This window comes from Erpetoichthys calabaricus, chromosome 2, assembly GCF_900747795.2.
Source record: "Erpetoichthys calabaricus chromosome 2, fErpCal1.3, whole genome shotgun sequence".
In the NCBI taxonomy this organism is placed as follows: domain Eukaryota; kingdom Metazoa; phylum Chordata; class Cladistia; order Polypteriformes; family Polypteridae; genus Erpetoichthys; species Erpetoichthys calabaricus.
The window spans coordinates 73,418,260-73,431,763 of record NC_041395.2 but is presented as its reverse complement, the minus strand read 5'-3'; the positions used below and the strand labels follow the sequence as shown (position 1 = coordinate 73,431,763).

Sequence of the window (13,504 nt, the reverse complement as noted above, 5' to 3'; positions counted from 1 at the left end):
CAGCAAGCATTTCACACTTCACAAGACACTTTTCAATCAAGTGTACAATGCAAGTAGACAACAAAGACTGCAATGGCACCTCTCAATTGCAGAAGCTGATGGCATGTGTCAAAAGAGTAGGAACAGTAAGGGTAAACTAAATTGGCTTAGTAAGAAGGTTGATGGGGTTGATGGTCAAAAATGAATAACAAAAAGCTGCATATTCCACACCTACTTTTAGCCCAGAGGGCCTGACAGCTTTCATCTCCACTCCAGTAATCACAACCAAAGGTGAAAACAGCATTCCACTTGAATGTACTGCAATGTAGTTGCTGGCAAATCTGTTAACTGCTAGAACACAAACTCCAATCTGCCCCAACACCCAGCATTGTGGAGATGATTGCACTTAACCAGCCAGATTTAAATTTACTGAGCTGTCCATTTGCTGATAGCCTGTAGTGGAGACAGTCCTCTTCTCAAAGCCCATAGACAAATACATCTGTCATGCTTAAAAAAAATAAAAAATCCAATCTACTATCAGAAGCAAGGCAACTATAAACAGAAGCCTATGATGAGTTATAAAACTAGCAATAACAAATATTATATTCAGTTCAACATAAATCAATAGCTTCAAAATTATTCAAACTCCAACATGCTGTACTTTTATGTGTTCCTCAATCGCACTTGCTAAATATGCTAAAAAATGTACTAAGAAGACGATCCTAAGTTGCCTCTAGTAAACATAATTATGAATTTCTGAACGGTGCTCCATGACAGAATGCTCCAGCATCACTAGTTGTCTTGGTTTTCTTTGTGAACTGCTGATGTATTTTGAGATCAGATAACAACAGTTAAATTGGGCTGAAGGCTAAAGACTGTGATGCTATACAATGAGCAGCATTGCTTTTCAGTTTGGAGCCAACTGTGGACTTGGACGTGAACAGCTGAGACAATAGTGTATGCAGTCAAGACTTGGAGGTTTCTTTTTTTATTTCAGGCATAAGCATCAACATGTTAAATATCAACACACTGAAAGTCCAAATGGAAACTGAAGCAGAAAGGCTGCAGAATGAGTTTATGTACACACATCACATATCTAGTTGACAATGTACTGGGAAATTGAAAATGTGGATGTACTTTGGCTCTTTGGCTATATGGTTAAAAAAAGAGGACTTTGGCAGTTCGGAGGCTCTGAGCTTCTAGTCGTATGTTTAAAGGTTTACTCCTTTTCTAGAAGACTTGTTTAAATAGGAAGTGTCAGAAAAAATTGACTGGTCAGGCGTATAAATAAATAACAAAAATAAAATAAAATAAAAAAACTGAGATTAAAGGTCTGATGACTAGAGTAAAAGTGTAGAAACCAGGTAAGAGTTAAGAAAGGAGGATGGGAGCAAGGGTTAGCAACAGAGAGTGCTAGAGGACTTGAATCCTTCTGAATATTCCAAATTCTTCTCTATCTTACTCAGCAAACAGGGACTCAGCTAGTTACTTGGTTTGTTCATTTGTTCTTTCTATTTATTGATCTAGCTATCTATCTATCACACACTACCATTCCACTAAGACTTACAAACAGTATACTGGCTCACTCTGCAATTTCTGTGTACAATGTGATTCATACTTGGGATCATTAATATTCACAAATGCTTTTCTTTTCCATGTCTTATCTTTCTGAGCAAACATAAAAAATTGCCTAATGTTGAAATTCTGGTTAATATGACCATGAGACATATTCAAAACAGTCACAGAGATAGAATTTTATAAATCTATATAACCATTTAAATGCGTCTTTAGGAAATGCATGAATTCTTGAAAGGTTACTGTGATCACTAGTTTCTTGCAATCAAAACTTCACGGGAGCTTTAGGGAGATCATATCTTGATGCTGTCAAAACATAATGGGGATCCTGAACCTTGAATTTGTGTTTGTTTAGAGAAGCCCTTTTTTATACAATATGGTAGTACTATTCTTCACTTCTGTCCATAGCATGTTAGTAATTGTTCCTGTGATGCTTAATTTATAAAATGTAGAAAATGATGCAAGACTGATTTTTTTTACTACAGATTTTGTTGCAACAAACCCCAAAACTGTTATGGTCACTGCCCTTGTAATGTAGGTATTAATCATTATGAGCAAAATGTGATCCCTCACAAGGATGGTGTGTGTAACTTGCAGAAATAACTGGAGACTACTGTGTAGTAAACTGCTAAAACAACTCTTACCTTCTGGCCTGGGTTTTGGTCTTTCTAATCCACCATCCTGCATCAATTCAAAGGAGAAGGAAACATTGTGTACCTAACAGGAAAGAAGAAGAATAAAATTCAGGAAATGCGCCCATACTTCTACTGAATTAAATTAATGTGAAGAAAATTACGTTTGCTATGTAATGCTATATAAGCCCATGTTCAAATTTGATACCACTTAAGCCTGTGAAACATACAAAACATGTAATGTATATACAAATGGTTATTTAAGCTACTCATATTACTTGCATGACCATACAAAACAGAAGACAAATGTCATGCAACTTATATCAGCTTCTTTCATCTATCAAATGAGCATGTATGGTGCAAAATGTTTTTCTTAAAAATTGACAGTTTAGCCCATTGACTAAGATATTGGAGTTTAAATTATAAGATTGTCAGTTCAATCACCAGATCTGACTAACAGTGTGACCTATGGCCAGTCACTTATCTTGCATATGCTTCAATTACTAAATAAAAAACATACAGATGTATATATAAGGCTACTTTATGTACATTTTATTTCCAAGACATTTTCATAAGGCAGCTAGCAGAGAACCTACAGCACCATACCCCTTACTCTGACGGTTTTGCATCCTTCTGCTATTTTGCTTGCCAATAGTGTGTCATTAACATAGACGTTGATATTCACATGCATTTAAGCACTTAAGATGAGGACACTCTTTTACCTCACCGAAGTGTACGCAAGTGAATTATCATCTTTGAAAATGGTTACACCAATGTGATGAGTGTAGATTGCCAAGGACAGCATCGAGCACTGATGGAGAAATCATAAGAAACCAGGGACAGCCTTCTCACTACAGAATTGTAACAATAGAAGAATTTGCATTACACTTAGGAAAGGTCATTGATTTGTAAGTGATGATGAGCAACTGCCTTTGTGCTTAACCAAGAAAGTTTTTTTTTCTGCCGGCATTCAAATATTTATAGACCACTGGTAATAAATGTACTGAGAAGAACGTTTTTAGTGATCAAATGTCTATTGAACCAAGATAAACAGAATAAGAACACATTTATGATAACTTTCAGGATCATATAAGTGAAAAGATAGCCCTCCACACTTCTGCCTTGTGAAAAAGTTGGAAGATGATTAACTGGATCCTGCACATCCACAAGACAGAAGAAGGCAGAGAGAGAGAGAGAGAGAGAGAGACAGAGAGAGAGAGAGAGAGAGAGAGAGAGAGAGACAGACAGACAGACATACAGAGAGTAGAAAAGTCCAGAAGAAGTAAGAGAAGAGGAAACAAGAAAATATGAACATAAATTATAAATGTTAGAGAAGCCTATTGAAAACAGATAATCAGAGACATATGACAAATAAGAACAGACAAAAGAATATGTTGAACAATGGTCCAGGGGCATTTACACAGCGGTAATGTCATAATGGGCCCACAGAAAAACATTTAGATGGAGATAAATATAGTTAATTACCAAATTAGATTTTTTGTGTGCTGGAGGAGCCACATGTATAATGCCTCGCCATAACATATTCACAGTAAAACTTGGCGTATGGACAAAACTAGAAGTGTGTGTAAGCACAAAAAAATTCAGATGCATAAAACCGTGCATAAGCAAAATTGTATGTACTTTCCCGTTATAAATCCCAATTAACGTGAATTTTAACACACAAGCCTACAATCCACTTCAACTGCTTCCAGAATTTTGCCTATTAGAATATGCAAATCAGTAAATAATAGCCCCTTCCGTTCAGTGTATTGTTAAAAGACAATGGCAAAAGCGAACGTGAAATGGAGGTCCTGCTCAGTGAAGTGGAGGCAAGGAAAAACGTACTATTTGGTGGCTTAAGTAGTGGTATAAGCAACAAAAGGAAACTGATGGAGTGGCACAGCATGGCGGAGGCATTCAAAAGTTCACATTAAGAAAGTCGTACAGTGCCTGAAATAAATAAGAAGTTGTCAGATATTAAAGTCGACATTAAAAGGAGAGTTGCAGCCCACTGTGTGAGTGCCAACACCACTGGAGGAGGTAGTGGAATTCCGGAGCTCACTCAGTTTGAGCAACTTGCTGTTGCAATTATTGGCAAGACACTTATACGCAGCATTTTAACAGCGAGTGAGGGGGAGTTTTAATTTTTTTTCGCTTACCATTATCCACATTCATGTAAATAATTTTCATATTTAATAACATAAACAAGCTGCGGTAGATGATTATTATTTATTCTGTTTCAGAAAATATTACAAAAGGAGACCCCTGTGCTTGGGACGCGATACCAGGTGGTGATGGTGCTACAGTTGCTGAACACATCTTCGCGCGCAGGCTGCACACGCAACCCTGCCACAGAAACCGCCAGACGACCATCTGCCCATGTGGTGACGGACAAACGCTGTTCTGGACTTACAAAATGCAATAGTGGAATCTGTAAGAGATATGGAAAAATGAATATTTTGCTAATTACATTCAAATGAAGTTATAACGCTGTCCGATTTGGCTAATCATTTGGTGGGTCAGGGTCAGGTTCATCATACCGCATTTCTTCAGGTACAGGCAAGCCATGGTTGTTTGCCACATTATGCAGCATACTACATGCTTACACATTTTGAGACACTTTCTATGGACTATAGAGCAGCACTCCACCAGTCTTATCCAGGCAACACCAACAGTCCTTAAGCTGCTCTACAGTACATTCTACCACTGCCCAAGCCTGGGAGTGAAGGTCATTATATCATCACTTGTTTAGTCAGTGGGTTGGCGAATGACGTGAGAAGACATGTCTTCAGCTGGTACCCACATCACTAAGTAATCGTGTTATATGGTTACATCATACAGATGACTTACAATTTTGAGCAAAGGGGTAATATTAAATGTCTTATCTTACTGAGAAGCTAGCCATCTCACGCAACACCATTTTCAAGTTTGATGCCAACACTACTATTTCTCAGGATGAATGAATCATGAGTTGAGCCAGGCCATCACGCAAAAACAACATTAATGAGACACATTTTCACATCACTGATAATGTGCACATCAAAAGAATGGAAATGCTTTCTATTTACATAAGCAAATTCATTCTCTGAAGGTCCCTTTATAGCAATGTGGGTGCAGTGGATTGCTCCAATTACATTTGGAAAACCGGATGTTGCTACAAATTGAGCTTTTCCGTTGGTCTTTTCAACCACAGCGTAAGGAAATCTTTTATATCTGGATGATAAGCAGATAATACCATCCCAAAGAGCCGTTATGGTTCGACTTGGTGATGACTGAGAACCACCCAATCGGTAGCTAGTTCATGTTGAAAAGCCACTTTGGCTAAAAACCTGAGAATGGACAGAACTTGTAAAGGAAAAGATTGAAAACAATTCCTCAAAGTCTGCCTGTGTAAAGCCAGCCCCAGTTCAGCATATAGCTCCAAGAGGACAGCTCCTTGAAATCTAAATTGACTTAGTAGCCAGTCATCATTATGGGACAAAAAATCAGTATGATCTCTAAGTATGCACTCTCTTCTAATTCTTCCATTTGCAATGTCTTCTAACAACCCTAAAGCAGCCACAGTAGCTGGAGTAGTTTGGCCATTTTGTGCACCACTATATTGTTACAGATTGATTACAATTAGGTGCCTTAAATTTGTAAACGATATGCAATTTTGGTTTATTTGATAAATCCCGCATTATGGATGTAAATCTAAAAAAGAAAGGTAAACCACACAGAAACATTAGAACTGCTTTGATGTTGGGTACTGCCCGTTTATAAAACTGAGCAGAACTGTGCATATGCATGGTCTGAGGCTGCTGTGAAAATGTGCATAACATTTCACCATGTTTAGTGTTTATACATCTCAATGTGAGTGTGGAAATGGGCTTACGCAACATTGGTGATTCAGGGTTTTGAATGAAGTAGTGATACAAACCCAAAAAACATTTTTAAAAATAGTTTTACATGATATGAACCTGTGTATATTTAAGGGGTAATAGAATTTCAAAATAAAAAGCTTACTGCCTGTGACATTATTTGAAACAAGCTGCATTTTCTCTTGGAAATGGGACCCTCCAATTCCAGCTCATCTGATCAAATGTTTTGAAAGTTTCATGTCAGTTTCAGACTGGCTGCCCAACACACTATTTCACACCAAAGTATGCTGATGGGTGACCTCATAATTGACCCAACAACACCTTTACAGAAGAACATCTGATATTCAGTTTTATCAGTTTATTACCTACGGACATTATAGCAAATTGATCATCTTTGTTACATGACCAGATGACTGTCTCATATTTACACAGTTTGAGCAATCCCGACCTGCCTACTGTATTACAATAAGAATGAGACCTGCTGTACTTCAAGCAAATTTCTCAAACCTGCTTAATGTAATTCAGTGTAGCAGGGCACTAGAGCCTCAGTATCTTGTATCACCACAAGGAAAGTGTAAAACCCTGCATGGGACACCAGTCCATTACAAGGCACACACATGCACAACCAGCATTCTGACCTGGCCAAACTAGAATTGCTAATTAACCTCACTTACAACTCAGGATGTGAGAGGAAAACCCTCACAGACATTGAGAGAACATGTACATTCCACACATGCAATGCAGATATGCAATTTTAACCCAGGATGTGGACTCATGAGGAAGTAGTACTAACCACTAATTTTCTACTTTTCTGGAATTTAATACTGAAGGGGTTGATTCCTAATGTGCCCCAAAAAAAACCTTTTAATAAAATTTGCAATTCTGGAAAAACAGATCATAGACTGATTCTCAATAGCTAGGCTTTCATATTTGCCTTTCTTTTCCTTTAGCATAAACCAGCACACATTCAGGCAAACTAATAGCAAAATTAAAATTGTATTTATTTTGTACTGTGAAGACTATTAGTCCAATTACTCAAATTTATCCAGTAAAGAGATTTCTCTTGTTTATTATCTACTGATTTTATTTTGTCTTCAGATTTTTATTAGGTATGTTTCATATCTGTGGTATGTATGTAGAATGTCCTGCCATTCATCTTAATTTTCTAATTTTACTTTTTCAGTTACTCAGCAGTTGATGCCAGCCCATCATGGAGCACTCTTGTGCTCACCCACAACAAGGCAGTTCACCACCGCCAATCAACATGTCTGACCTGTAAATATGTGGGCGGTGGGAAAAAAACTGAAGAACCAAAAGACAAGTAACATATATGTGGACACTCACCAGATGGTTACTAAACACAGGTTATCGACAGTGAGAGGTAACAGTATTAACAATCGTGGCCTTTGCCCCTTGAATTGCTACTAAGTGGGACTGTTGTTCAATTAAAAAATGTAATTGTGATTAATCATGGAACTAAAATTTTTAATCAAAATGAACTGCATATCATTAGCAATTTATCATATTTCCTTCAAGAATATTAATATTTTTCTATTAAGCAAAACTAACTCTGTGATCAATTTCTAATACAAAAAACATTTTTAGTAATCACATGCCCATGCATATTAAATTATTCCAGTCAGTTTATTGAACATGTAACAACAACAGTTCCCAATGACCAACAAACACCCTCCTCCATTTCCCAGCAGTTGATATAATATATGTATGTTTTGAACTGCTGTTTTCAAGACAACATACCAAAAGCACTAACAATTACACAAACAATTAAATATATAAAAAAAACAAAAAACAAAATCATGGTTCAGCTTTTGGACACAATCAAGCGGTGCTATAGCTCAGGTTGTGCTTAACTGGGTGATCCACATGAGTCAATTCCACAGCAGTTACCTGGAAAGGAGGAATCATTAATTAGATTGAAAATATGTATTGGTTAGGCATCTAAATAGAAAAGGATAGACTGAAAAAACATCTAAATATGTATTTGATATGGTTATTTATTTACATGTTTTAAATTGCACATTGTCAAAAAATCATAAAGTAAGTCTACTAACTACAACGTATCTTAAGCTTCAGCCCAAATGTATGGAAATATTATCAGTTTGCACTGATTACTACATAATTTTATTGGCTACAGTATAATATAAGCTAATTTAGCCTATAATGTAGGCTACAGTGGGTAACATACAATGAATTAAATACAACAACATGCCTACTTTCAGGGTAGTCTGAGCGAGGTATAAGGAATTGAGTGATTTTACTCTGTGTCATTTGCTCTTTAGCTGTTCAGACATGGGTAGCATCTGTACTGTGTTGTTTCAGGTCACATATCCCTCCATGGCAAACAAAAAAGTTCACAAGCAAGAGTATTCATCGTCAGGGACAAAGCTGGCCCACAGACTCTTTGACTCCTATTCAAACCTGTACCTGAACAGTCTCTTTTAGGGGAAGACTTAGATTAGCAGACATCACTATAGTAATGTTTACAGTGTGTATACCGTCTTGTTCTGGATGTTCGGCTATGCTGTGTGATGTGACTTTTCATTTATTTATTTATTTATTTATTTTTACTGTCAATGTGTGAACACAGCATAATGGCAAGGATGATGCGGCTGTGCAGTGCTTGTCAGTCTGTAATATTAGCGCGACACTAAAATGAAACCCATTCACTCTGTTAAAAATTATTTGCAGAAATATTTAACTTATTAATCACATGCATTAATGGCAATTAATACGCAGTTTTACTATTAAGCAATAATATAAAAAAAGAAGAATTCACTTCAGTCAGCCTATAAGATACCAGTCTATAGTGGTGTGTGGCACACCAGTAGAAATGAGATACGGGTGGAAATTTGTTAAAAATTTTCATAAATCATTTTTACTGCAGTTTAGCACATCAGGAAGGTGCCTTTTTTACTTGTCAAAAAAGTAAAGTACATGTTGCAGTGGCACGGTGAGGAGTGGGTGCTCTGTTACAATGGGGTATGCAGCAGTACAACTGTGAAGATAGCAAAAGAAGGTGAAGAAGGAAGAAGTGGAGACTGGAGGCTGAAATAGCTCTGAATGACTGCTTCTAATTGACAGACTGAGAAATGATGTGCAAGTCACATGGACATGATACTGAAAGATTCACTCACTGCACCACAGACTATATTAACTTTTGTGTCGACACTGTGGAACCATCAAAGACCGTGTTGCTTTCCAAACAAGCAGCCCTGAATTATTAAGGAGATAAAAAGATTCCTGAATGAGAAAAATAAAGCGTTCAAATCTGGTGACAAAGAGGCTCACAGGAAGGAAGGAAACAAAGTGAGTACTGAAGAAAGAGCTAAATGAAGGAAGAGAAGCCTACAAAACTAAAACAGAAAACAAACTCACTCAGAATAACATGGAAGAAGTCTGGAATGGACTGTGCATAATTACTGAACTCAAGCAACCCAGGGCTCAGGTGCTAGAAGGGGATATGGACAAAGTTAAAGTACTGAACCACTTTTTTAGCAGATTTTCCTTTCTACTGCCGAGTCTCTCCACACCATTCCTACTACATGAATAATTTCTATGCTTAACTGTACATAACTGAAGACCACGTGAAAGACAACTGAGGAACCTACACATAGTAAAATCCACAGGACCAGATGAAGTCAGTCCTCGAGTTTTTAAGGATTATGTTGGCCAACTTATGGTATCCTCTATTACCTTTTCAATTTATCTCTAAGGTACCAGAAAGTGCGGACATTGTGGAAAACATACTGCATTGTTCCTGTTCCAAAGAATTCTGGAGCCTCTTCACCTAATGACTGCAGACTAGTGGCACTTACGTCTCACATCAGAAGACCTTTTGAAAGGCTAGTCCTCTTTTGGCTAATCAACTGGACCCACCGCAGGCTGCCTGTCAGACAAAGATTGGAGTAGTGGATGCATTTATCTATCTGCTCCACAAGGATTATTCTCACCTGGACAGAGCTGGCAGCACTGTGAAGATTATGTTTTTTGATTTCTCCATTATTGTTATGTAGTGAACTTAGAGATATGAAGGTGGATGAACCTATTGTGTCCTGGATAATGGATTATTAGTTAGGCAGACAACAGTTTGTGAGACTCAAGTCATGGTTCCATTTCAGTTTACTCTGTACATATTAAGACTGTAAATATAACACCAGGACATGTCATTTGCAAAATTCTCAGATGATTCTGCACTGTATCAATGAGGAAGATGAGACAAAGTATAGGAGTCCGGTGGAAAACTTTGTTTCTTGGTGCAAAGAGCACCAACTGCAACTTAACCAGCAAAACCAACCTAGTTATTGACTATGCACAGTTACTATTCATGGGATGAATGAAGAGGTGTTCCACTCCTTCAGGTACTTTGGGGGTCCACATCAATGACAGACTGACTTAGGGGTCTACATCAATGGCAGACTAGACTGGTCTCATAACACAGAGGAACTGTATAAGAAAAGACAGAGCAAGTTCCTTTTTCTTAGGAGACTGTGTTCCTTTAATGTGGGAAGTGACATTCTTCATATAGTTTCCAACATCAGTGAGATTTTCTATGCCATACTGTGCTGGGCCAGTAATATCACTTCAAGAGAGGTCTACTGAATCAACAATCTAATTAAAAGGGCAGGTGAAGTTTGGGATGCACTTTGGACCCCTTGGAGGTACTAGCAAAGGAGAGAATTAAAACAAAACTAAATGCCAGTATGAACTATGCTGCACATCCTCTCCCAGACACACTAACGTTGAGTACTTTCACTTAATGAATTATCCAACAGAAGTGTGTCAAGAAGTGTTCCATTATACCAAAAGCAATATGTCAGCCTAATGACTCACTCACTCACTTCCTTCCTTTTTTGTCATCCTGGCGAATGTTTAGACCATAGTGTGTGTGTGTGTGTGTGTCTGTCTGTCTGTCTATCTACCTATTTTTTTTGTTTGAAGAAAATAACATTCTGTATGTATAACTTACACAATGAAGAAGATAACATTACATATGATCCAGTCCAACTTAACAAAACAGAATTCATCCCCCACCAGAGAGAAAGAGAGGAGAGCCAACAGCAAGAGCAAACCTTAAAACACAACAAAGACAAGAGAATGTCCTCCCCCGATATAAATGCTTATTCTAAAATTTTATTAATTAGATCTTTTCATATTTTAAAAAAGTTTTGAATGGATCCTGTAAGTGGGAATTTGATTTTTTTTCCAATTTCAAATAGTACAGAACATTAACTTATAAAAGGTGGGTTGGGGTTCTTCCAGTTGAGCAAGATAAGTTTACGAGACAGTAGTGAGGTATAGGCAATTACAAACGATTTATCATTCTCCACTTCAAGCCCATCTTGGAGTACACAAAACACAGCATATTAATGGGTTAGGGGTGATTATGACATCAAGGCTGTTTGATAGGCATTCAAGGATTACCTGTCACAACACAATTTTTTCACTACTTTCAAATCCGAAAACTTTGTTAAAAGGAACCTACCAAATTTTCCACACCTTCCACCCATTTCTATTCCAGAATAAATATTAATCAGTCTTGAAGAACCAGAAAACATCTCAATAATATATAAAAACATATTAAAGTATCTTCCTTTCAATGATCCAAGGGTTCAATAGGGAAAGGATATTTCATGTAATACCACAGAAAAGGAGTGGAAGGCAGCCATGCATAGAATACACTCTAGTTTCATATGCACCAAGCATTCAATCATTCAACTAAAAATCTTCTTGTTTAAAACTGTCCAGAATGTATACAGGGCAAGATCCAACCTGTGAAAGTTGCAATCTAGCTGCAGCCTCTCTAAATTTAATGAGCTTCAATAAAAATCTAAATTTTGCTCTGGGAACAAGCTATCTATATATTCTTTCTGAAAATGTAAGGGTTGATTGAAATGTGGTATTTGGACATGAATGAGATGCCTTTAAGCAAAAAAAAGTATATGATCTAGATAAAGCTATGCTCAAATACTGCCACATGTACGCAATAACATACACATTTCCTCACAGGTGGCGCAGTGGTAGTGCTGCTGCTTTGCAGTAAGGAGACTATGGAAGATTGTGGGTTCACTTCCCGGTTCCTCCCTGTGTGGATAGCGCTTTGAGTACTGAGAAAACTGCTATATAAATGTAATGAATTATTAATATTATTACACATATTTGCACATATTGTATATTCCTCCCCAAATGTGAATTGCTGTCTCACTCTCCTCCACAAATAATACAATTTATAATCACCAATATTTCTTCAATATATATATAATAAAAAATCATATGCTTATCTGAAAACTTTTGGTGATCCACTTATTTCAGGTAGCTGAAAAAGTATATAAATCTGAAAATATACTGAAATGCTGCTGCATATATTGAATCACATAAACAGTTGACTGTTTAATATTGCTTTTCTCATATACTGTTAAGTATGCAACATCTGTGCATTGAAATGTGTTCACAAAGAACTCAGGCAGCATCTATTTGATGTGGCCTCTACAGCATTGTGCTCTTTTCATGCAGTTTATTCTGTCCACAATATGCCATTTTGTGTGTTCTTCTTTTCCCACGTCAAATTTGTGCTAGATGTGTACTTCATATTCCAGGCTGTGCAAAAACATCATATGTAAGGTGGCACATTGTGGATTGTTGATTTAAGAGATTTTTGCACTGCTACCAGACAAGTTTAATTCTAAAACAGTATTTATTATTTGGTAAATTTGTTCTCTGATTTGTCTAACTGCAGCTCACATAACTGTTCAAATATAATAAAAGCAATATGGTTTGATTTGAAATTTAAAAAAGACTCCAGTAATTGTTTTGATATAAATTAAAAAGGACTTCATTTTAGACATTTTTAGATATTTTTATATCTATAATTTAATATATACGATTACTGTACAAGAGTTTGTAAAAATCATAATGTATAATTTTGCTTATACAATGTAGCTCACCCCTACCACTCTGTATTCTCTTATTCAACTGGGTATACAAAGGTCACAACCCACTGGTGTCTCTGGACTTTCTGCAACTGCTGTCAGATATCTTTAGTTCATCCACAATACACCACCCTTTACTGATTGGTGCATACTGTCTCTTGACAGAGCAATGCTTCATGGACTACTTTTTCTTCTGACTGCTCTGGTCTACTCTGGTTTTCCACAGGATTACACTAAATCTACTATCTGCCTTATTATATATATATCGCTGCTTTCATCCAGGGCAAAGGAACTCTCTAAATATGAGTCCAAAGAAAACACTCAAAACACTATAGGAACATTACTAAACCTTAACAGAAACAGGGAGAGACAAGGATAAATTAAAAAGCCCACAGTTTTCAAGCAGAGTAACTAACATTATACTTGGACGTTCTTCTTGGATCTACCTTCTACCATGTAACTGCATGAAATTCCTCATCAAAACTACGCATTCACTTATAATATGATTAAG

General features: G+C 36.9%; 1 protein-coding gene across 1 annotated transcript in view; it reads right to left on the bottom strand.

Annotated features, from left to right (window-relative positions):
* parvaa (parvin, alpha a) overlaps positions 1 to 13,504 on the bottom strand; it is a 199,033-nt gene that overhangs the window by 12,662 nt on the left and 172,867 nt on the right. The window contains exon 12 of the mRNA XM_028793917.2: positions 2,199 to 2,271. Within this exon, the coding sequence (XP_028649750.1) occupies positions 2,199 to 2,271 (73 nt within the window). The remainder of the gene's footprint in view (positions 1 to 2,198; positions 2,272 to 13,504) is intronic.